This window comes from Toxotes jaculatrix, chromosome 17, assembly GCF_017976425.1.
Source record: "Toxotes jaculatrix isolate fToxJac2 chromosome 17, fToxJac2.pri, whole genome shotgun sequence".
Lineage (NCBI taxonomy): Eukaryota > Metazoa > Chordata > Actinopteri > Toxotidae > Toxotes > Toxotes jaculatrix.
Window position 1 is genome coordinate 12,566,238 of NC_054410.1, and position 24,775 is coordinate 12,591,012.

General features: G+C 41.9%; 1 protein-coding gene across 3 annotated transcripts; it reads right to left on the minus strand.

The window, feature by feature from the left end:
- Positions 1-1,799: 1,799 nt before the first annotated feature.
- Positions 1,800-23,834, minus strand: zfyve28 (zinc finger, FYVE domain containing 28). Of its 3 annotated transcripts, none has more exons than XM_041061167.1 (14): positions 23,488-23,834; positions 10,756-10,896; positions 8,473-8,610; positions 7,989-8,191; positions 7,785-7,874; positions 7,577-7,666; positions 7,380-7,481; positions 5,744-7,291; positions 5,318-5,413; positions 4,552-4,715; positions 4,346-4,462; positions 3,875-3,976; positions 3,645-3,748; positions 1,800-3,518 (listed from the first exon to the last, which is right to left on the minus strand). In XM_041061167.1, exons 1-14 carry the CDS (start codon positions 23,521-23,523, stop codon positions 3,387-3,389), a joined length of 3,063 nt encoding a protein of 1,020 aa, XP_040917101.1. In that variant the 5' UTR covers positions 23,524-23,834; the 3' UTR covers positions 1,800-3,386. The 3 variants fall into 3 exon arrangements, with proteins under 3 accessions (XP_040917101.1, XP_040917100.1, XP_040917102.1); XM_041061166.1 differs by having other exon boundaries at positions 3,875-3,979; XM_041061168.1 differs by lacking the exon at positions 5,318-5,413 and having other exon boundaries at positions 3,875-3,979.
- Positions 23,835-24,775: the final 941 nt, after the last annotated feature.

A 24,775-nucleotide genomic window follows, 5' to 3' on the forward strand; every position in this document is an offset into this window, starting at 1 on the left:
GTGACTTCTCTAGTGCGCACACGGCGGAGGCTCGTTGTCCGTCCCAGCGCTGCGGCTGCGGGCCAATCAGAGCCCGCGGAGGCCGGACACGTTTAACTCTTTCTCTCTCACGCACTCAAACCTCTTCATCACAAAGCCATCATCTCCCCACTGTCAGCTTAATGTATGAGAAAAGAGATAACAGCTGCGCAGTGCTGAGGAGGACACCACGCAAATATCACCACAAAATTAAGTCCTTATGGCTCTAACAGAAGGAGGATACTGGAATACTTCACTGCCATTATTCTGTTATATGAGATTAAAAACTTTTTTTTTTACAAAGTACTTTAATGTAATTTTTTGCCTGCAGCTGGACATTACAGACTCAAATCCGCAATTAATATTAAAACAATAAATTCAAGATCTGAAAATTGCTGCACGTTAGATGTTTACAGGTAAATAAATTGAAATATATGGTTCAGCAGTGTCTTCCCTGTGCTGTGTCACCATAAACATGTGCTGCCACCTAGTGGCCCCCCCATGCTGACCAGATCAGTTCTCATCATTAACGCAGAGATTCCCCACCACGATCAATGGCTGTTTCATCTCATTATATGTTAGCACTGTAATTTTCCTACAGGGTTTTTTTTTTTGACTCTAGTCAAATACTGACCGCTTTACTTAACTGTGCAGCCATTTAACAACAAACACCTCAGAAATGGTTTACAGTTTTAACAAATTCTTACTGAAGGATTTTTATGGAATCTTTGAAAAAAAAAAGTTTTCCATTGCTGGTCCATTATGTATGTACGTATGCTGTTGTAGTGTGAGCCATGTATTTTTTTCTTACAATGTCACATCCCCACAAAAATTGAGGGATTTTTTCGGACCCTCCTTGTCTGGTAAACGCCCACATCTGTCAAACTCCTTGCCCCAAAAAACAGGCTTCAGGATATGAATTTAAAGTATTTAAGTCCAAGCCAAGATGACCCTTACCATGTAATATTTCCTCACACTTTAGAAAGTTCCCATCAGAGCCACAGAAGACATTACACAATTGTTTACACAGGCTTAGCAGGACTCCTCATGACGTGTGAACTGACCTTTCTGTGTAAAATCACTGGAGTGACCTTTTATTAAAATGGAAATTCTGAAGGTATAACAGTGTGTCACTCAAATTCCCCATAAAACTCAGAATATTCAGTTGAGCAGGGTGTTGCTCATCAGATGAGTGGGCCCACACCACCTTCTCATGTGGCAGGAAAAACTGGCAAATAGTAACTAAAATAGTTCCAGGCTGTGAATAGACATCTTTACAGAATATCCAGACAAATAAATCTCAACTATAACAAATTTCAACCAATTCTGTGTACTGTGCCTGTTTTAGAAAACTACTAATCAGTTTGTAAAAACACTATTCCTGTGGTCTGGAACAGGGAAAGTCTTAAATCTACAAACAAGGCAAAATAGCTGTTTTGTATCTATAAATCTTATCTATCTGTTGAGAAATCAGTTTCAGCTTCAACTTTATACCCTTTATACCCTGTGACATTACAATTTGAAGAAAATTCACAATTCACATACTAAGATGTACAAGAGGAAAAGTTTTCAGTCCTTTTTTAAACAGGAAAAAGTAATTTATTTCAATATACATTGCATTTAAAACTATATAACATTATTTGTTTGTTGAATATTTTACACAGCTCTTATCATGGAAATGTACTGGAATTTTACAAAATAAGACCAAGCTCTGAAATAATAATAATAGTATATCCTGCCCTTTAATTACTGCATGATTCCTTTTTTTTGTTTTTTTTTCACATAAAAGTAATTATAGCTTCATACCTTATTTTTATTCTTTATAAAAGAAAAAAAAACATACCTTTTCAAAGTGAGTTTATATGCTCTTTGATGAAAATAAGATTTATCCAACAGTAGTGAGTGATTCTGATTATGTAATGCCTGAGAAACTGCTTTAAGTCAGAGCAGAATGGACATAATATGATATAATATTGTTGCTGCTCAAAGGTCCATATGGTCAGACCATTCAGATGTACCAACTGTCATGTATTAAGAGCATGGAAGATAGTTTGTGGAAACAGATTCAAGAACAGAAAGGAAGTCAGGTACAAATGATGTCGATCTGGAAACTAAGTATCTGTTCCAGCCTGACAGTACCACCAGAGCCAAAGATGGAAATAATTTAGTGTAAACACAAATCGGCACAGCTTTTCTCTTCAGAAATGGCCTAAAACTACAATTTAAAGAGAGAAGGACTGCCTATAAAGTGGGCAGGACCATTGTATTTTGTAGTCACAATATTGCACTATAACAAGCGTGAGGGAGGGAAAACCAAAGGGGGAATAATTGGCCTGTAGTCTGTAGGCCAGCACCTGAGAAGGCCTGTGGTCCGAAACAAATTGTACACATCATGGGGATGAGAGCGCTGAGTGAGGAGAGGAAAACTCTCCACTAGGGGGCCTTCAAGACCTGTTAGTGATGACTAAGGAATCCCTTTTATCCATCTCAGTGTGCAGTGGAGTCCCCAGAGAAAACTAAACATGCCACGGTGCAACTGTAAAAGCGCTGGGCACAGCCCATTACCGTCAAGAGCTGAATGGTCAGACTTGTTGGAATCTAGACCCTATTTCTCAAAGTGGTACAGAATAACACATTCATTGGCATTAAAACATGAAGGAATCTCAATATAAAAGCTGTTTTTCATTTTTGCTTCACTGGGACTGGTAGCCTGGTGATGATCGCTCTCCAGTTCCCATATATAGCAACCGTTTACTGAAGACATTGTAGTGTAGCTATTACCAGAATTATCCTTATTTACATGGTGATCATGACTTACATTCTTCTGAGTAATCCGAGTCCCGAGGGAGCTCTGGCACAAATGTAGGAAGCTCGCTAAAGCATAGGAAAATATGTCACAAGTCCTTTCATTTACAATTAAAGCAGGAAAAATAACCAAAACCAAAAAAAAAACAAAGTGGCCTGTTCTGATTTTGTGTTGCAAACTGCTACAGAACACTGTTGCACAATGCCAGTTCAAAATCTGTTATTGCGTGTTCATTCCCTTTCTCTTTTGCACCTCTATAATCAGACAGGCATTTGTGAACCATTTGTGTTGGCTGGGCACAGAAACACAAACCCTGTGGTTCCCACTGAGGCACCAGCGTCTCTCATAAACAGGTCTCATCATCACTCGGTGGCTGCATGACTGGTCTCTCTGCTCTGTCATCTGTAATGGTCTTACTCTGAAGCCTTGCTTAGCAGGAACGATGACGTCCATTGAAATTTCACAAGAGCAGTGTGGCATTTGCGTTGTACACAGTCGTGGATCTGTCTGTTGCATATGATCTTGTTGTGGCGGACTGTGTGCTTTCTGTGATGACCTGGGGTCAGATGCTGGCCTTGTCGCTATAGAAGGGCGTGACGTGAAACATGTAGCAGTGTGTGCACACTCTGACGGGCTTCACCTGGCCATATCGGGGTAATGGTGCGGAGTGGGAGGAGCAGCGAGAGCAGAAGATCTGAAATGACACCGTATATAATGCATCCGTCACTACCTGTATGATTATGACGTGCAATGTATTAGACATCTGTTTCAGCAACAGCTGCCCCCTGGACAGCCTCAGACAGGAAGAGAGCAATCGTACCTTTCCACAGCTCCTACAGTGATGCTTCCTGCGGATGACAGTGAAGGGAGCCTTGCAAGCAATGCAGGAGTTGCAGGCTTCATCGGGGACCCAGTCAGGAGGGTCTACACAGAGCCAACAAGAAACAGTCAACACAGATCACATCCCTGCCATCATCACTGCATCTGTTGCAGAAGGAAGGGCGGGCTGACATTTCAACTGTGAGTGGGTTTGTTTGTGGATTTACTGACCTTCGAACTGGCCCTCCCGCGCCTTGGCTGCCAATTCTGATGAAGAAATGGTCTCCTGACAGAGAGCACAGTCCTCCAGCACAGCGCTACGCAGAACTGGACCTGCTGCACACCACAGAAGCAGAAACTAAATCCACTGTAGAGGCACTACAACACTCAAAAAAGAGTGTGATAAATACGTGGATGGAAGGAAGCTGACAGAAGCAGGGCTGAACCACTAATTTCACATGAATTTAGACTGAGGTCAAACTTTTTTTTTTCACAAGAAGGTTTACTATTTTAAGCAAGCAGGCAAATGAAGTTTGTGTAGTTTTATGAAACAGGATCTGGGTCAATAAGAAGCACTGTGCTTTGCCATAGTTCACTTGAATAAATATTCCATTTATAGTAAGGAAGTTTTGAATTCTGTCTGCTTTATATTAATAAGGGAAAGACAATGTGCCATACTGTATATCTAAGACACTTCCTCACCTTTCTTTTGCTTATCATTGTCTCCCTCCTCACACTTGGTCGCCATAACTTCAAACAGGGTCTTGAGGATGCTGCGAAGGTCACTAGCATAGTTGGTCTGCAGCTGATCAGCAACACCTGCATCACACATAATGGATATCAGCTTGAGAGACACAAAGAGCCAGAGGGGAAAGCGACTAAGAAAGAGAGAAAGAAAGAGCTTTTACCTGATATACAAACAAAGAGACGGTGGATGAGGTCACTGCTGCTGTGGAAGCGTGATCGGATCTTGTTCCTGGCGGCCACCTTTGCGTCTTCCAGAGCCAGCTGGATCTCCTGATGGTCCAGGTCTTCTGATGTCCCCGAACTGGGCGTCAGACTGCTCACAGGGCTAGAGGGAGTGATGAGGGACAGGGAAGGATTGTCACTACATCTTTCCCCAAAGGTACATCCTCTATTTATACATTCAATTTATTTTTCATCAATAAAAAATTTCAATCTTTAGGTTAAAGATGAATGCAGAATATTAAGTGGCAGAAAAGAAAATAAATACACAGTCATTCCCTAGAAATTTCCCCACCACCTGATTAAAATTTACACCCATGCTTCTGTAGAATGAGCACCAGAGACTGGATACAGTCAGAGGACAGTAAATGTTTTTATGCACATTGCAAATTTCCAGGAACCTGCTGTTATTATTTAACATACTGCATTTCCACAGAAATCAATACTCCAGCATAGAGTATGTCTAATTAAATCTACAGTCACACCCAGGCAGTAAATTAATGCTGTCACGTGTAGCTCAGAAGGGAAGAAGTGACTGACACTTCAATCAATTGCTAAATCTGAACAAAGACCTCGATAAAGACTGGAAATGAACAAGGCTATCCTTTTATCCCTCACGCAAGGAATCGCAAGTTTTCAGTTACCATCAGTGCGTAAGCAGGATGAGACACTCACAAACATATGACACGTTCATGAGTGACTAGTTACCTGGGAGTGTATGAACTGCTTGACAGACTACATGTGGTGACCGACACACTCTCACAGTCACTACCTGACACAGAGCTGAGGGGAGAGTTCTGAAAACTAAAAACAAGCAAAAAAATAATGAAAAAGGAGAAATAAAAAAAATAAAAGAAATGCAGAATAAAACGTGCCTACATAAACACAGTGGAAAAACAAGAACATAAGTATTTAATTAAGGCAACATAAGGTAAAGTGTAAATGAGAAACAATGGATGAAAGCAACAGAATAATTGAAAATATATGATGAAATATGGTGAAATAAAACAGATATTTAGGTTGATGCAAGACTGCGTGGAGCTCATACTTCCCCCAAAGCAAACATGGTGACAGATTAATCCAACATGAATCAAAAACACAGTAAAAATAATGTAAATGGAAACGACAGGACACCTGGAGCTCCTCCTGCTGTCCTCTTTGGTGTCCCTCTTCAAGTCTTTAGTTCCTGGCTTGTCTTTATCCATCTCCTTATCCCTCTGTCGGCCTCCACTGGCCTGCTGCCTCTTTTCAGTCCTCAGCTGGTGGTTGCACAGAGACGATCCATCCCCTCCGATGGAGCTACAGTCCTGAGCATGATGCCCTGGCCCCGGAGCCACCGCCAGGCACTTCTCACAGAGCTGGGAGTTTGAATCCCCTTCCAGTGGCTCTGCAGAGCTGCGGGAAGATGGTGGAGTCACCTGGGCGAGCTCACCCTTACTGTGAGGCTCGTGACCTCGCAGGGGCGCCCGGCAAGCAGAAGACTGGATGACAGTGCTGGGAGCTGCGGTCTTAGAGTGTGTATCCAGTCCCAGGGCGAGCCCTAAACCGAGTCCGGTGGTCTCTGTGCTGATGGCATCCTCGTGGCCATCTTCACAGCTCCCGCAGCAGACACACGAGTTAAGCAGGCAGTGAGTGGCCACCAGAGGGCTGCAGGGCTCAATCTCAGAGGGAGTGGGCCGCGGCAGCAGCAGCTTGTCCACAGCCAGCTCCGTCAAGCTCGGGGAGCGAGGGTTGAAGATGACCGTGGCAGACAGCTTCATCCCACCCATACGGTGGGCGATGACCTCGGCAGTTTCAGAAGCTGGGCCCTCTAAACCCATCTCCCACCCATTTGTGTAAGGCAGAGGTTCAGAGCCAGGGGCCGTGGTGCATGGTGGGAGCTTTGCATTATGACAGAGTGTGTTCTGGCTGCGTGGCTGTGGGCATGGCTGCTCTGATGGGGTCTCAGAGTACCAGCCGTTCCTAACAGAGTCTGGCTGTGGTCCCGGTTTGCGCTGCACAGGACGAGCAGCGCCCGATGCTTTGGGAGGAGAGGCAATGCAACTATAGGCCTCTCTTGAGATGCTGGTGATGCCGTCTCCTGCTGCGTCCAAGTCCTCCATGAAGAAAACCCTGTCCTCCTCCTCTACATAGATGCCTGTCCTTCCGCGGACCCCCAGAAGCCTGCGGGGAGACGCGTCAGTGCTGGAAGCCCCACTTGAGCCTCCTGCCTCTCCTCTGTTGGGATTGTGGGCTGGGGACTGGCCCTGACTGGGGGGCGACAGCAGGGTGGACATCTCGTCTCCTACGAGGTACACCATCATGTTGAGCTGCTCCAGTTCCTCCTCATCATACTGCATGGAGCAGGCCAGCTCAGCCTCCTCTGCCTCCTCACATAACAGGCCCTGCTCCTGCTCCTCCTCCCCCTTCTCGGTCTCCACCTCCTCCCAGCCCTTTCTCACTTCTGCCAGCTCCTCCTCTTGGCTGGAACAGACATGCAGAGCCAGGTGCTCCTGCTCCCCCTCGCTCTCCCCACTGGAGGTGTCATTAGCGGGGATGCAGGATGAGTGATTCTCTTGGACCGGTGCTGGTACACTGTTTGTAGCCAGCCCCTGGCCTGTGGACAACTCCCAGTCCTGAGAGATACACAGATTCCTCTCCAGTGTCATCAGCTCCTCTTCAGTCAGCGTCTGTAGCAGGTCTCTACAAAAGCATTGTAAAATAGTTTTAACATGATGAAAGAGGAAAAGAGAAATTTTTTGTTATGATGTTTAATACTCATGGATTATACCTGATTTTCTTCAATAAAGTGCGAAAAGGCCGGAAGAGCTCAGACATGTCCTCTGATTTTCGGTGTAGGTTGAGAGGCCCCTCTGAATACACAACCAGCCCACTAAAAAAAAATTTGTTTAAAATTCTGTAAGAGGGTGGGAAAGAGTACAAAACAAAGAAGTGGGCGGAAGAATGGAGAGGACAGGCAACACTTACCACACAATGGCTAGTCTGGGAATTGTAAACATCAATGCAGGTTCATAGTCATCGATCATGTCCTGTGTAAGATAGCCCAGTTTCAGAGCCCTGAGGCGACGGAGACAGGAAAAGACATGATGAAAAAAAACATTACGTCCGCACATTATTTAGATTCTGGTCTCTTCCAGATTACGTCAGCATCTGTTTATGTTCTCTGGGTGCTCACCTCTCCACAGTCTCACAGAAGAGCACAATCACCTCTTGCTGTACGTAGTATTCTTTGGGAGACTTCACAGGCACCATGGCTGACACATAACTGGCAATGGAAGAGAAGAAGGAGGAATGTAATGACATTCACAGCTTTGTTCAATGTTTTAAATCTAGAAATCTTGTTGATACGATTGCCAGTAATGTCAAGTCCTTAATTTACCTGAGCTCAAACTCAGCAAAAAGGCTGTCGAAATGTCGCAATGCGTCCTTCATGCGGTCTGTGTACAAGTTGAGGTCTCTCAGGGCCTGGTCTCTGGTGATGTTGCGTACCTCCTCCAGGCTGCGAGTAAGGTCCTTAGCCAGGGGTCTCATAGCTATGCTCTCTATCTCCCTGTTCATGATGATGGAGCCGGCAGCCAAACACTGCACAGGAACACATGATAAATTCTCTAGACTTGTACAGAAGATTAAACTGAGAAAATGGTTGTTTACAATGGCACACTTGATGATCAAGGAACACCAAGGAATTGTAAAAAAAAAAAAAAAAAAAAAAAAATATATATATATATATATATATATATATATATATATATATATATATATATATATATATATATATATATATATAGCATTTCTATGCATGTGTTTAGGACTAGGTGTAAAAGTTGTTTTCCTGCAGGCTGATGCTGGAGGGAATACACTACCTCAGCCCCAAACCACAGCTGCCCTGCCAAGTTGTCATGACGAATCTCCTCGGGGAACTTGACACAGAAGTCTCTGTTGGCCCGGTCGTTGGGGATACATTCATCCATGATCTGATTGATAATGTTCAACACATTGTCCTGCAGATGAGCACAAGAGTGTCAGAAAACAAAACTGAACAAACTAGTTGGAGGGATAAACATGGGCACTTGTGAAAATCTGTTCCTGAAAAGCTATTTTCTCTGTTTACTTTGATTAACTAATGTTGGTTAATAATCTTTAAGTTTCTCCTCTTTCAAGAAGGCCATTGTGTTGCAGCGTTTAGAGACAATTGATTAGGAAGAGAATGAAAACAATTTGACAAGTACATGAGACAATTATGGTCCTCACAGCTACATTCTCCCTCAATAAAAACATTAAACTAAAGCACATAATTCCAGCAGTGAAAATGCAGTGTCACACACAGCAAGAGCTAATCAAGAGCTTATGTGCCGCTGGCATGTACAACAGCCATAACAATGACTTACAATGAGCCTTTCACTCAACCGCAGCTGCACTGTGCACTGTAATCTTGTCAGGCACAGCACTGCGTCTTTCTCTGCTCGCCCCGAGGAGAAAGATTAAAAAGCTTTGAGAGGGAGAGCTTAACCACCGATTCCTTTATGGCTGTGTGCTGTGTATGTGTCTTGGTCTGGTCTGGGTACCACCCCACTGTCTGTAAGTGTCTCCCAATATAGGACACCAGTGATAACCTTCCCCACCGTTGGTTTCCAAACATCCAGGGGTAGTGACTCTGGTGTGATACCTACTTCTGACAAAAGCCTGGCTTTACTTCTTTTTTTGCTCTCACTCTTTTCACTGTCTATCTTTGACAGTTTCTCTTCCTCCGTCTCTTGTGTATGCTACCTAACTCAATCTTTGTCCATCTCAAACACACATACACACACACACATACACACACACACACACACTTGCCTGTTCCAGCAGGCCACGCTGTAAGAACAGCCGTGCCAACATAATATGAGCAGCATGCCAGTAACCCCCACAGAGGACCCTGAATAAGAGCTGATAGCTGTAGTGGCAGGTTCAAGTGAAAAATTTTGGCTTGAGTGCACTAGCCTTCTATCCTTGGGGCCTTGGGGCTATGGGGTATAATGCCGCTTAATTCATTCTCTAAAATCCTTGAGGCCTCGAAGGCATGCCACTGAAAAGACTCTTCAATGAGCATGTAAATGCTGAGAGTCGGCTGCTGAAACATTTTCACTGCGACCTGTGAAATGAGAAATCGGAGACTGATATGACGTACGGACAGAGGGGAAAAAACCTAACAAGGGCTGCTCGTTCTCAAAAGCCTCCGCATGATGAAAAGAAACACTAAAGAATACTGAAGAAGAAGAAAGGTGACAGATTGGTAGAGGGAATGATGGAGGGGAAAGAGACAGAACAGTCGGGGATCAAGCGATGACCTTATTAAGTGATTCTCCCCTGAGTGCCTTGGTGGTGGGGGGAGGCTTGATGACGACCTCCCTCCACCACCTCCAGCTCTCTCAGCATGAGGCAGCATGGCAGCCATCATTCATTCGCAGCATCACCTTCTAAGCTCCTCTCAACCCTGACCTCATAAAAACCCCAAACAATAACCTGCATCGCTACATGCAATACTTTCCTATCTTAAGATCCTCAGATTGATTCATTCAGCAGTTTCTGAATAGACTAAAAAAGAGACAAGTTATAAAGCAATTCTTCTTCGGTTACTTCAGTCACAGCTGCAGGTATAAAATGCTTCTTTCTGACAAAAATGCTCTTGTAATCGTCCGCTAATAACCCACATGACACACAGCTCTGTGTTATCAAAGTAAAGAGGAGTGCATCCACTTGCTGCTTCCAAACAAAGTCCACTTATCTCACCTTATCAACAAAACTGCTTGATATAAGAACCCTGGCCACGCAGTGTTCGGTAAAGCAATAGTCATATCACCACGCCTTTATCCGGAAAGGGGTGATAAGGGTGTTGTCTTTTTTTAGCTTCCAGGCGAAACAAGGTCAAGATGAGTGATTATGTGAATAAAAACAAACAAAAAATTAACACATATGTTTCATGGCTCAGAGTCAAATCCAAGGGGGTTAATTTATCTGGATTCCAACTTTACTCCACTTAAGGGCTATTCTTGTGTATAATTTACAATCAGCGAATGAAGTATAAACACTCAGTTAAACAGGCTGAAAGTGAAATGAAAAGCACATGAAGATGAGGATTTTGAGCGTGTTGGTTTCTCCCCGCTCACCTGACAGGATCGGAACTGGTTGACCAGCAGGGTACATCTCTGAGGGTCCTTCCTGCCGTCGAGGCTGTCCAGCTCAGTAGCCACCTGGTTCAGCTCTTCATCAGCGTAGTAGAACTGGGCCAGGAGCTGGGGGTCCGTCCTCTGCACAGAAACACAAGGAGATCATTTTCAGTACTTGTATTGCTGTTAATAAGATAAGAAACAATACCAACAAAGCAATGCACAGAAACACAACATGCAAAAGGTTATACATTTAAATGACTGTGATGATTAATTACTGGGTTTGAATACAATCTACCCCCTCTATACTGTATGTTTTGTGCGCATGTGTGCTTTGCTCATTCACTGACTTTCTGAAAAGCTGAAGCATGATATTGGGGTGTCTTGTCTACAGATAAATAAGTGTCTTTTACCATTCAGGTTTTTAAAATCATCTGACAAAATCTTACATGTTGAAACAATGTCATATTTACAGAGGAAATTACAAAATATCAAAGTAAAAAAAATATGTTTGACCATAAGCAGAAAACAAAGTACAGGCCAAGCCAGGGTAACTTGGATAACAGTTTTTGAGGGATAACTGGGACAAAATCTCATGTCTTACTAAACTGTGAGAGGTAGGATATTAAACTCTCCAGTGTACATAACCTGCTTGCTGATCTCATATGGTGAGACAATTAGGCATTGATGAAATATGGTAACAATACGTTACAATACGATGTGTTCATACACTAGTTTTCATGTGTATTGCTAAGGGGAATTACCATATGCACAGTTTAGAGCTATGCATGAGTGAAGTACAGTGTTGGGCAAGGACAGCTGCACTCTCCAGAAAACACAGCTTGATGCTTGGTGGTTTGGGCAAGTCAACACATGAATTACGAATTATGTTCAGCAAGTCTCCTGGTTACAATAACACTGCACTACACTGAACAGGTGGAGTACTTTAAGTCAACACAGTTGCATCCACTCCAATAATACGGAGCCAGCAGTGAATTTAGCTCTCGTTAGTCATCTTCTGCCTCGGTGATATAAACCCTAATCTCAAATAAAACTGAGTGAGAGAAAGGGATAGAGAGAAGTTATGGCAAGGCAATAGAGCACAAACATGAAGGCAGCATAATACGGCAACATACTGACAATCTGTAGGGACAAAAATAAAAATCAGGTAAGTAGGGCATTGTATAGGCCAGCTAAACAACACACTAGAATCCCATTTGCCGAGGTATCTGGGTGATTTACGAGTAAACACAAATACACATTTGTGCATATCCAAATTTCCAACAAGTATAGGAAGGTAAATGATAAAGAAATGGCATAAATCCTAACAAGAAGAGTTAACAAAGGTTAATATAGTGTGAAAGCTCCCCAGAAGAGTAGGTGTAATTAGAGAGCCGGGCCCTGGTAGAGGATTTGTGTCATTATCTCCCACCATGCTCCCCTCAGTGTGGGGGGAACAGCACAGCGCAGCAAATCACTCCACTGCTGAGTGAAGCACATGAACCAGCCACAACACACAGGGTAGGGAAGAGATACTAAGGCATGAAAAATGCAAACACAACAATTCATCATCTGCATTGCATACGCCCGACCAAAATAATCAGGTAATGGCAATGCAAACTTTACAGGACAACCAAGACACTGATTTTTTTTAATCAAGACACCAACAAACACTGCGAGTGCACACACATCCTGGGGAGGGCTCACGCTGAACGAAAGGTTAATGGTTTTGAAAATGGCGACCGCATGCTGACGTGCATCATCACAAACCACAAGGACCCAATGACAGTACAGGAGCTTTAAAGGACAGCATGACTGTGCAGACTGGAAGAAGGGGGAGCTACGCTGGTAAACAGACTCATTTAGCTGCCGTGCATCGACTGTCTGGAAGTGCTTTTCGCAAAGTTAAACTGGATACTGGTATTTACCGAAAACCTCTCACAGGACCTTTTCCCTTAAGTTTGCAGTGCTTCCTGTTGCGTGATGCTCTCCCCCTGGGCCCTTGCCATCTTTCTCTGAATATGATACACGGTGCTGTTCCCTCACCCTCTCTCTCATTAATAATGAAACAAACTGCGAGGAGAAAACACAGAGATATAACCTACAGCTGGGATACTTGTCGCATCATTTCTGTGAGGGGGCAAAAAGTACTCTGAACATCTTTAAGGTTATTTGGAAGACAAAATATGTCACAGTGAGAGACGTTATAAGAAATATAATGTTGGGTGATAATACAGTTACAAGAAGGATAACTGATTATTTGGTTAACCTCTGGTTTAGTGCTTTAAATGTGATACTTGAGTTTACACCTGCTCACAGGTAAATCAGAGCTACAGCTGGCTGAGTTACAGAACAGCAGCACTGGGGCGGAGCAGGATGCGGTTTCTTCTCTTGCTCTACCGAAGGACACTTCAGTAGAACAGATACTTGCCAACATAAAACCCAACATTGCTGCCTTTCTCTTGTCAACGTGAATCCCACGGAGCAAACTCAACAATATTCCTGCACATTTTGTTCATGTGTGTTGAATTTTGATGTCTCTGACAAGTTATGCTTACTGAGAAAGTTGGGAAAGCGACACACAAAATGCATCTAATCCAAACTGAAACAGGCAACATTGAGTCTGTATTAACAGCAGGCGAATATAGCAAGTGTTTCACAGTCTTCTCAAGTGTTCTTTCTTAACAAGGTCACATACATGCTCTATATATAAATCATCTGTGAAGAATGGCAATAGAAAGCCATGATATTATAGCAAGACAAATAATATAAGCAAATAGTAATACTCGCAAATGCATTTGGCATTACAATAATGGAAACACATTTAAGTGGGTTTCTTTGAATGCGTAGGCTAATGGAAAATGAATACAAAAGGAAATCTTAATCATACACAAGGAAGCAAACAAACACACCACAAAACGAGGTATTTGCCTTTACATCCAAATTCTTCATCCAAAATCTCAGAACAATGAGAAAAGCAATGACATCACCAGTCAGGAGGCAGATATGACTGGACAACAGGACAACAATCAGCGAGTCTATGATACAAATGTCAAGATGACCAAACAGGAAGCAGGAGTGGGAGACAGTGAAAGACCTTTTTCTTGACGGGACACAGCACAGCCCAGAAAGCGATGGCATTCATTTTGAGATTTCTGAAGCTTATAGGCCAACGCTGACAGAGGAAGAAAAGAAGCATTTGAGACAGACGGCATCCTATAGCCTCCTCCTGCTGCATTCCTCACTCAAGAGGGAACATTCCTGCAGTGCTGCATCATGGGGGAAAAGTCAAAGACAGGCAATGTTCAAGACATGCTGATTTTCTTTTAGATAGGCAACAATGCTTGAGTTGCTTTGTCTACTGGTGTACCGTGAAATAATTACTTATCAAATATTAGTAAAAAAAAAAACATTACATTACATTACTAATGTCTTGACTTGTTTTCAGTTACAGTTGGTGCAACCAAATCCTGGGTCATGGTAAAAGTCAAGTGCTACTTGCTACATCTAATCAAACTCAGCACAGTTAACACCTCTGGTAAACAATGCTGGTATAAAGGCAGCAGTGAGATGAGGCCCTTCAAAGTCATAAACTGAAGACTATTCTTTCGTCTGAGATTCAGATGTGAAGCCTCCACTGCTAATATTTACCTGGTTACAAGGCCCATGAGTCAATGATGATGTTAGACTCTGCTCTGAATAGCTGAAAAAATATCTGTTATCTGCTATCTGCTTACATAACATGGGTTGGCACAAAGTAGTCTTGGCTTTGAATCAATGGCAAAAGCATAGATGGTTAAAAATAAAAACAAAAACAAAGCAATAACAAACAAAAGTAACAAAAAAAAGAAACAAACCTAACAATCAAATTAAGGAGCTGAGAACAATTCCTCTTTATCAGGGTAATAAAACAGTTTTAGCAAAGTAGTGGTGTGAACATCTGACAATCTGACTCCTGCACTTGGTAGTTGTGTCATCATCACCAATGACAGCTCTACCTTGCGTAAGCGAGGAAATGATTCAGCAGATTCAGCTCTTGTCCCCTGTGGCGTGCCACTCTCCTGTCCTACTCCTGCTGTCAGTTGTCCTGGGTGCCCTCTCTCTGAGATGACTCAAAGACTCTATCCACTGCGGTCAGAAACCCATCATTTCAGACTATTAATCTCCCCATAACTTCATACAGAGTGACAATTACTATAAGCCCCCCTCAATCACATAATTTCACAATGAGTCAGTGAAACTTCTGTCCCTTTTTGTTTAACATTAAATCAATTAGCGGCGATGACAGTGCAACTCTCATTGAAACGTGTTACCGAGAGTTGCCTGCCGCTGTGCGATCAACATTTCCGTCTTCTCATCCTGCTTGAGCTGCTGATTCTGGCCCTCATTTTCATTCAGACTGTGCAGATGATGGAGGCTGTCAGGCTAATGCTTCATGAACGTCCACAGCATCAGTGCATGCACACTGAGCCCACTTAAGGGACTTATGAGAAACCTTGCCTCTGCCCTCCATACTCTATTCCAGGCTCAATTTGCTGCTTTCTGGCTGCCTTCCAAGGATCAGAGGCAAATATTGTAGGGGGGGTAAACCAGTTCACTCTGTTTCATCCAGTTAGTTGGCAGACTGGCAAAAAAAAAAAAAAAGCAGCCGGATACAGTTCATCACCTTATTCATTATTCAGGACTCAGCATAAAAGCCCCAGCAAGAGTGAGCCAATCATTCTGGTAACAAACAAGGAAACTTCCTCAGCCATTATTTATATTACGTTTGGCAGAATAAAAAGTGTAATCTTTCGAAGAATGCAGAGTTATGCTGAAGCAGGTTTACCTGTGTTGAGTCATTCATTTCATGATCAGCTTGCACGGGGAGTTTCTGTTCTCACCTCTGTGTTGTTTTCTGCAGTTACTGAGTAATTGGTGGTGACCTTTCAAGCATAAACTCCAACTGTCTTAAAATCATGCTGGTCACACTTTAAGGCATTCTGAGATTTTCTGTTAGATAAATGTGCAGTTAAATCAATGGCACTAATCACAGACTGCTGAGGAGTTTTCCTGCACTAACCAGCTGAGAGCTGGATCCATGGCAGACTACAGACTTAACTCATTTCACTGACTCAATATACTGAGAGTGGTCTGCCCATCTGCACTGATGGCATAATCTGTGTGCTTGTCCCTTTTCTGAGGGCTGCCCTAATCTGGAATTTGGACTAAGCAATGACCTGTGCATGTGCCTGGCACATGATTTAGCAGGGCTGGCCGAGGTAACACAGGGGGGCACAGAGGATTTAGGTGGCAACAAGGCGTGTCCACGATCCCCTGACGGTAGTGCGGTGACACGTGGGGACACCCCTCTACACATCAACTGCAGGGAAGTTCTTATGCAAGAAATAATCTGGTTATACAATCCAGAACTGGCTGCTAAACTGTGGCCACAGAGGGGAAGGTGAATTTTAGATTTACAAATCAACAGCTTGACTTTTTTCATGAAGCATGTGTGTGTCCTGAAGAGATGAAAAGATTGGTGGAGATACATGCCCACATCAATATACTGCCATGCATAACATTTAAGAACTGTACTGACCCAAATGCAACTCAAACAAAACCATCTATGCATTGTTATGATCCCTCCTTGCAATTTTGACCTACATCCCCTCATCACTGTTGAGAATGTGCATGACTCAGAGTCAGGCTTATTCTGTCCACATACTTTTCATTGTCATAAACAGTGACTGAGCGCTGGCACTGCCCAGGCTGTCCCAAATTACACACAATGACAGCCGTGGATAGCCACAGTACGTGTCTGAGCAAACCCACGTTTTTGACTGCTGTCTGTGGAGATTAAGTACATGCAAGTCAACGTGCTTGTGCAACTGGGACTGCACCTGAGATTGCACCACCAACATCTAAACCTAACAGGGCAGTAGCAGAGTAAGTAGTAGTAATATGTTTGTATCTTTGCACTTTGTTCTCCAAACAAGATTTTACCCATAACACAGCTTTATTTTGGCTAGAAGAATACTGCCACTCATACTGTCTATCCCACATTATCTTTAGGCAAACTAAGAAAATGCTGTGTCACACTCAAATCCACCAACACAAAGTAACCAGTGTACCCAGTCCTTTCATTCTCAGTAAAACAATACCAATTTGTGAGACATTTTCAAAATGTCTCCCACCCTCAAGCAAATCATTACTGACGTTACTTTGGTCATTCCCCTGCAGCACATGACAGCTACAGGATGAGAGCATAAACAGATTCTAATACTGACTAAATAACTACACTGCTTTCTGTTTAAAAAAAACTAGATAAAATATGGGTGTTTATGAAAAAATTCAGTCCAGTCTTTTGGATTACTAATCATCTCAGCCCTAGAATTCAGTTAGAAGAAACACTAGAGCTGCTATGGACCGACATCCTCTCATTTTATGTCTTGCCAACTGTAACCAAGGCCAGAATCTAATCCCAAAAATACAGGCCCACTGTTCTCCTCCTCTCCTGCGTTCCCTGCCATTCTCCCCTGCTGGTAAGACAGAGCCCAGAGCAGGAGGGTGGCATTTCATTTGCTGGCTCTTCCTAGAACAGTCAGACTCACAGTATAGACAAAGGGCACCTTGAGTGCATGCTTTATGTTTATCATCAGCGACAATGAAGAGAGGAATTTGAAAAGGCCGTTGATCAGAGAGGGTACCAATTATTAGCAATAAGAAACGAGGTGCAGAAAATGAGCGGAGCCTCTCAGGCGATATCAGGACTCGTTTATTCTCTGTGGAACCTTTAGAACTCACTCTTCCTCCACCTCTACATTCCTTCAATCATCTCTTTCTCACACCTAGGACGGCCCCTGATTCCCCAGTCCTGCAATGAATTAAAACAGGCATTCAATGGCCTGGCCTGTGTCGATCTGCACTAGGGTCAGCTCTCTAAATCCAGGCAGCTGACACCAAATCAATTACCGCATGGCTGGTGGGTAAGCAGAAAGGGACATCCACAAAGAACTCCAGAAACGGGGCTAAATATGAAGCCTCACTGGCCACTGCTCAGCAGTTTGCTCTTCCTTCTACTCTGTGCCAATCCTCTCTGCAAAGACAAACCCCTAATTGCTTCGCCTTCTCTCAGTCCTCCTGCTTGCATGTTAGCAATATTCACAAACAAACCAGGGCAGTGATAAATGACAAATGAAGGACAAACAAGAAGATGACGTAAACAACAACAGTTCCTACAACAGCAGGGCGAGTCGTCATCTGCAAAGTGAAACAATCACTACTAGGGAAATGACCGGGAATGATTCACCAGTGATTGAGAGCTGTGACAAAGTATTTCCGATGAAAAGAGTGGTGTTCTAATAAAAATCTATCATTTTAGACTTCCGGTTTAGGTCTTGGGTCACAGGACCAAAAGACTGACAATAACAACTTGAGTTAATGGGCATCAACTTATAGAGGAGTAAGGCTCATTATTATTATTTTCTAGATTAATAGTTCAGATCAGTAAAATGTCAGAAAATTGTGAAAAATGTCCACCATGACTTTACACAGCCTAAGGTGATGTCTTTAATTACTTATTTTATCTGAACAACAGTTCAAAATATAACATTATATTTAAAATTACATAAAACAGATAAAAACACCAGATCTTCTCATTTAAGAAGGTCAAACAGGGGAGTATTTGGTATTTGTGGTTGATTAAACTATCAGACACTATCAGATTTTCACTGTTGTTGTTGACTCACTGTTTCAGCTCTGGTCTGCAGGTCATCTGCACAAATTAAATTTCACTTATTTCACAAAATCCATCATATGATACAAATATGATTGTCACATATAAATAAACTAAGAACTACAGCACTACATAACTTTAGACAAGAGATCACAACTTGATATTAATTTAAAATTCATCATGTATCACCAGTGAATTTCAAGCAATGTGTACTTTCACTAGCCAAGGTGGCTGCTTAACATCTGTCATGGTTTTTTTTTTTTTATTATTTCACTTCATTTATTTATTTATTTGTTTGTTTTTAATTTGAAACCTCATGACCCTGATGACCCTGGCTTCACTTTCACACACATTTGAGTAAGTTTGTAATGAGACATATGTAGCTATCTCCACTGTTGTAACCATGTGTCATCACCACCTCTTCATAGATGAGCATTTCTTTTCAAAATCAAACTCAACTGGTGCATTTTAAGTAGGACCCACACAGCTGGCAACAGAAGCGCCCGAGTGGATTATAAGTAAAAATGCGTTGCTTTGTCGAAGCCATCAGCTGTCAACATGCCTGCTTTTCCCTCCGACAGTGTAAACATCTCTAAAGCATCTTTCATGGTGGTCTGACATTGATTTATGATCATGGTAAATACTTACATTCTCGATGTGTTTCATTACACAAAACAGATGACTTTATGAGATTTGACCTTAAACCATTTAATATATATATATAGGTTAAACTTTTAGTTAGAGCTGAAATGATTAGCTAAACATCAATTTTAACGATAGATAATTTACATTTTAAAATTTACATGCCAAAAATTCACTGGTTGAAGTTCATTGTCTAAATCTTTCTGGTTGCATTAGTCTTTTAAGAGAGTAGACTGAATGACAGAAAACAGTCATCTTGGTCTATGAGAAACTGTGCTGGGCATATTTCATTATGTACCATTTTCTAACAGAAATACAAGCTATATGTACAATCCAATTTAAAAAGGACTACTAAGAGAAAATCTTGCTAACCTGTAGTTTAATTTTGTTTTTGTTGTTTTACGAGGAAAGAGACAAAATGGATCTTTAATTTTACTAAAGAAAAGGGTGTAAAATAAACAAAAGTCATCATTCAAAAATTAAAAGCATGCATGTGGAAGTAAGTTGAGAAAGGAAGAATTTATGGCTCTGAATTTGTGCTATACAAAATGAACAACTGCCACTAATTGTCGTAAGTATCGTTATATTTTTTCAAAATTAAAATGTGCATCTTCCTCAGTTCTCAAGTGAACTCTCATATGCTGGATGACCTTATCAAAGTAATCAGGTATTAGCATTACATATGTTCTTACACTTGTTAACAGCCTACATTGTTACACACAGTGATGTCTGACATTTTGATAAGGAGGCGTGTGGGAAGTATCAGCTACCCACGCCCTAAACTGTCCGGCAGGGAGAGGCGGAAATGAAAGGCAAATTAGAAGGATCCTGCAGATGCAGGTGAGAGCACCCGGCCTGGTGAGAGCCCGTCACACTGACAGATGAGGTGGTGTGGAGCTGAAGGTCAGCTCCTGAATGCCTGATAGAACAACAGTCAAGAGAGGAACACGGGGCTACAGAGGAAGTATACAGGTTCAGCCTCCTGACATCTCCCTCACTCACCATCAGTCACTCAGCAAGTTTGCAGCTGATGAATGAGAGGTGAGAAGACAGTGGCCGTTTTGGCTGCTCGGAAACCTGAGCCAGGTCTCGTCTTTGTTTGGGACTGCAGCGATGGAGAATGAAACAAGTCTTTCATGAATACTTCTCCCCTGATTTCCCCCTCGTCAAAGCCTCTTAATCTATCTACAACTCTTCCCTGCACAATGCACAGTCAATGAGAAGTCAAAACAGAACACACCTAAAACAAGTGTAGGAATTGTAAATATTTTGGGAAAAACTATTAACTATTGACGCAAAAACCTGCTAAACCAGTTTTAATGACTTAAAGGAATGTGAAGAATCTCGCCGTGTAGTAGTGTATTGTTTCATGTTCTTTCAGTGAGTTAAATATTACTACCTTTCCCCTAAAGCCTTAAAGAAGACCAGGACAATCCATTCTTGCACTTTGATGACAGAGTCAGGCAGGATAGACAGGTACATTATGTCCCGCACAGAGCCGCACACTACTCTCTAACACACCGGGAAGAGGTTGTGTGGCAGGGGCAAAAGAAGGTCCTCCTCAGTGGGACTTATCTGGGGAGGTAAAGAGCAGCTCTGGAAATATCAATAGCTCCTCTTCAGTCAAGGGAACATGCTGATTCAACACTTTTCTATCTCCAGGAGAACATAGTTCAATAATAAACAGCTTAGTGTTGATGCAAAATGACAATGCTGCGCTGTGTTCGACAATAAATGCCAGAATATGCGGGCTGCGCACTGACTTTAATTACCACAGAAATATTTTCTCTCAGAGCAAAAACAAAACGATTGGCTAGCCTAGCTGCTGTTCAGTAGCAGGAGCATAAAGTGACCTGAACCCTTTCATTACTGTTGTCTTTTCACACTGATTGGCATAATTACCGAGGCTTTTAGCACTCTTTCTCCTCACTCCTTTGAGGCAGAACTGGTCGTTTAAATCCCACAGACTTGTGTGTAATTCTGTTAATTCCGACCGCAGCTGTGATTTGGCAGAAAAGGCACTGATGTAACAGCTCAGCACTTCAGAGGCAGTAGTCATTCATGAATGTGACAATACTCTGGTGAACCCCAAACACTTAGGCCTAACCCCAACAATGTATCGTGAAAATGCTGTGACAGCAAACATGGTTGAACAGAGAAAAGGGGAATGACGCAGGTGTGTGTATGTGGTAAAGAGCAGGAGGATGATATATAATCAGAGGCATTTCTTCTAAGCCTACTCTGACATTATTGTTGCAAGGACTCCAATTATAGTTGATATGGCAACTCAGCTGTCTTCCATCACCAGAAAGACTGACCTATCAATGTGTACTGCCAATTAGAAATACATGTTGATAAACCTTTTATGTAAAGCAAAAAAAATCTATTTACTATGCCAAGAAGCACAACACTGGCCGCACCACAGTCAGCTGCTTGTTTAAGAGAGTGTCTGCAGTATATTTCCATAAAACAAAATAATCTGTTTTGGAGACTCAATATGTACAGCGGTTATGATGCAAGGTCAGCCTTTTATGTGCAGCTCTTATGCCTATACACTGAAAAGATACAATGCATTAAACACACTGAAATGTTACTGCCTTGCTCTGAATGTGGGTGTGTGGACTACAGCAGAGAACTTTACACCTTCAGCATTCTTCATTAAAAGTCAAGATATGTAATAAAGCACAGAAAGTTTAGAGAGTTCAATTGTTTTTTTTTTTCTAAATTTCCTAATGTTTTTATGTAAATGCTCTTCAGTTGATAATAATAACCTTTTTGTAACCATCCTCCCAAAGAGGCCACATTAAAATACTGTGTAGTATAAGTGGTGTGCATCATTTTGTAAAGCGCTTTAAAAGGAAGATTTGCTCAAACAGTCTTCCCTGTAAATAGCAAACTTTCGATAAGAGCATATGAGCAATTGAGACAGAATGATGAGTGCATACAAACTGTAAACCCACGTTAAAATTTACAACATCCAAACCTCAGAATTCTCTAGAAGCAGACCAGGTAGTGGTTTCTCAATCCAACATGAGCACAAAATCTGTGACTGTTTTGTGACGATGATTATGATGATGCAGCACAAATAAATGACTGTATATCCTCATGATTCAAAACCAGCCTCACATTTATATGCTTCAAGTTTCACACACACAGTAGTTTATGATTGCTCTCCCTGAAAACCCACAAGTTAATAAGAATTCCCTCTCCGGAGAAATATTCACAATCACTCTTCCTAAAAAGTGCTGCAGATGACATATATTAAACAGTTCATTTAACAAGGCGACCAAGCCTTCAATACTTCCTCTGCTGTGTCAGGCATGTTTCCACACTGTGAGCTTGATTTAAAGAATTGCAGCACATCCATTACTGGCTCACTCCAAAAGTGATGATTTTGCCTACAAATTGTGAGGCTGAGCAGCATTTGATTTGATGTGTTTTGGTGGCTTTTAACAACCATTAGTTAACAAACGATTGCAGTTTGGGATGATGTGTACAATCAACAAATAAATCAAGTCAATTCAAGTCCTGCAGAGCTGAAAAAAAAAAATTAATTAAACAATTAGAAGAAAATCATTGGTAACTATTTTGTAAACGAATTCGTCATTTTAATCATTTAATGCAAAACCTTTTCCCTAGTTCAAGCTTCTCAGCTGTGAAGTTCTGCTGCTTTTCTTTGTCTTATGAGATAGTAAAGTGGACTTTGGACTGTTAGTCAGACAAAACAAGCAATGTGATCTTGGGTTTCAGGAAACCGTGATGAGCATTTTTCTCTATTTTTTAAACATTTTATAGGGCAAACAATTTAGCAGTTAAGCCGGGAAATAACCAGCAGATTAATCCACAATGAAAACAATCATTAGTTGCTACCCTAAAATCCTATTAAACTTTTTATTTAATATCAAACACTATTACACTTTTGACTAAGAAATTATTATTAGTATTATTATTAGTATTTCGTTGCTGTTGTTTTTCTTTTTGTTATAGATAATCATACTATTTGTAAGATGAGTACGTGTAACTATAATACCGTAATAAATTAATAACCAACAATACATAAAATGAATGACAATGTCAGCTGGAGGCAGCAGTCAGTCAGCATAAACCAGTGTATATTGACAAGCTGTAACACTGTTAGTCCAGACTAGCGCATGAAAACAAAAGCATCAACAACAACAAAGGGGGTAGCTGCTGATTAATATACAGTGTAACATCAGCACGGGCTAACGTTAGCAGATGTGTGGCAGTGTGTGTGAAGTGATCAGGCTAGCGAGCCAACACTGATCGGCTGTTTTGCTAGCTATCTCCAAAGCTATGCATAAAAAATGACTGACTGCAGAGCTGACACGGTGTGTGAATCCAAGATAACTTACCTTGGGCTTATACAGCCACTTTCGAAAGCGGTTCATCGTTACCTCGCCACCTTCCTTTGTCACCAACCCCTCCTCTCCTCTCCCGTACCTGTGTGTCTGACACTACCAGCGGTTGGCTGCTAAGCTAGCTAGCGCTGCTGGGTTCCACAACGGAAAATGTACAAAACACAATGTACGGCAAGTTGTCCTGAACGTTACACCAGGGCTCTGAAGGCTCACAAAGGAGATATTCGGAGACAACGACTTATTCCCATCTTCCCTGAATCTCAAGCTTGGCTGCCTGTCTCCCCCGCCCGGCCACTTTCCAAGTCCCGACGATACAGACGAGCGGAGCACCGACGGCTCTGCTGTTCTCTGCCCCTGTAACGTTACTTGATGACAGTCACGTTGACAACATTCGCCTCCCACTTTCCCAGGAAATGATGCCTTCAGTGCAGCTCCCAAATGCCGTGCTCTCAATGACGCTTGGGCGGAAAAACTAACAAAATATCCAGCTTTATTCGTTTTTATTTTTATTTATTAATATCCCCTCCTGGCATGATTATATATAAAATTAACCGGTTTTTAATTTTTTTCCACAAATAACACGACGAATAACCCTAAATTATATACTTTCCCTCAATGTAAAAGCCAGATTCAATGAATATTCAAGTACATTTTTAATTTCAAGAGTTTGACTCCTGGACACAAAATATCTACTGAACTGAAAATTCTATTCTCAGTATATGTGCACTGAAGATTTCATGTTTCTTCATTGTGTTCGTTGGTTTCCATTCTTTTTGTTATGTTGCACAGTTATGCTTACACATACATGTCTTAATCTAACCATTTAGTAACTACGTGTATCAGTCGAGTGTCAGAGTCTGCACATCTACTTTTTGTTGAGTTGAAGGGGACTTTAATTTTAAGTTACTCTGGGTTGGCAAAACAATCTCAGTTCAAGGTCCACTTCCTCGCTTGTACCGGAGCTTTCAACAGTCATAAGCAACCGATAACTGTTTGCTCAGTTCTAGTGAAACAGATGTTGAAACTTTCCATGAATAAGAGCACTTCTAGGACTTCTCATCCAGGTTGTCCAAGTTAAAGTGGCCTGTTCCCTATTTCATTTCATTCTTCAACTGACAGTTCATTTTTAATGTTTCTTATTAAAAATATTCAGCCTGATTGAAAAATCAATTTCAAAACTAATTTTGTGACAACAGAATGCTAAACTAATGACTTTGTTTACAAGCCCACAAAATAATCAGATTATGTTAATCAGATTACTACAGGAACTCAGATGATGCAT

Excerpts from the sequence above, each read along its gene's own strand:
- zfyve28 (XM_041061166.1), bottom strand. The coding sequence starts at position 23,523 with ATGAACCGCTTTCGAAAGTGGCTGTATAAGCCCAAG. Across the intron at positions 7,292-7,379 it reads ACTTTATTGAAGAAAATCAG|AGACCTGCTACAGACGCTGA; the intron begins GTATAATCCATG and ends ATGCTTTTGTAG. Across the intron at positions 3,980-4,345 it reads CAATGATAAGCAAAAGAAAG|CAGGTCCAGTTCTGCGTAGC; the intron begins GTGAGGAAGTGT and ends TGTGGTGTGCAG.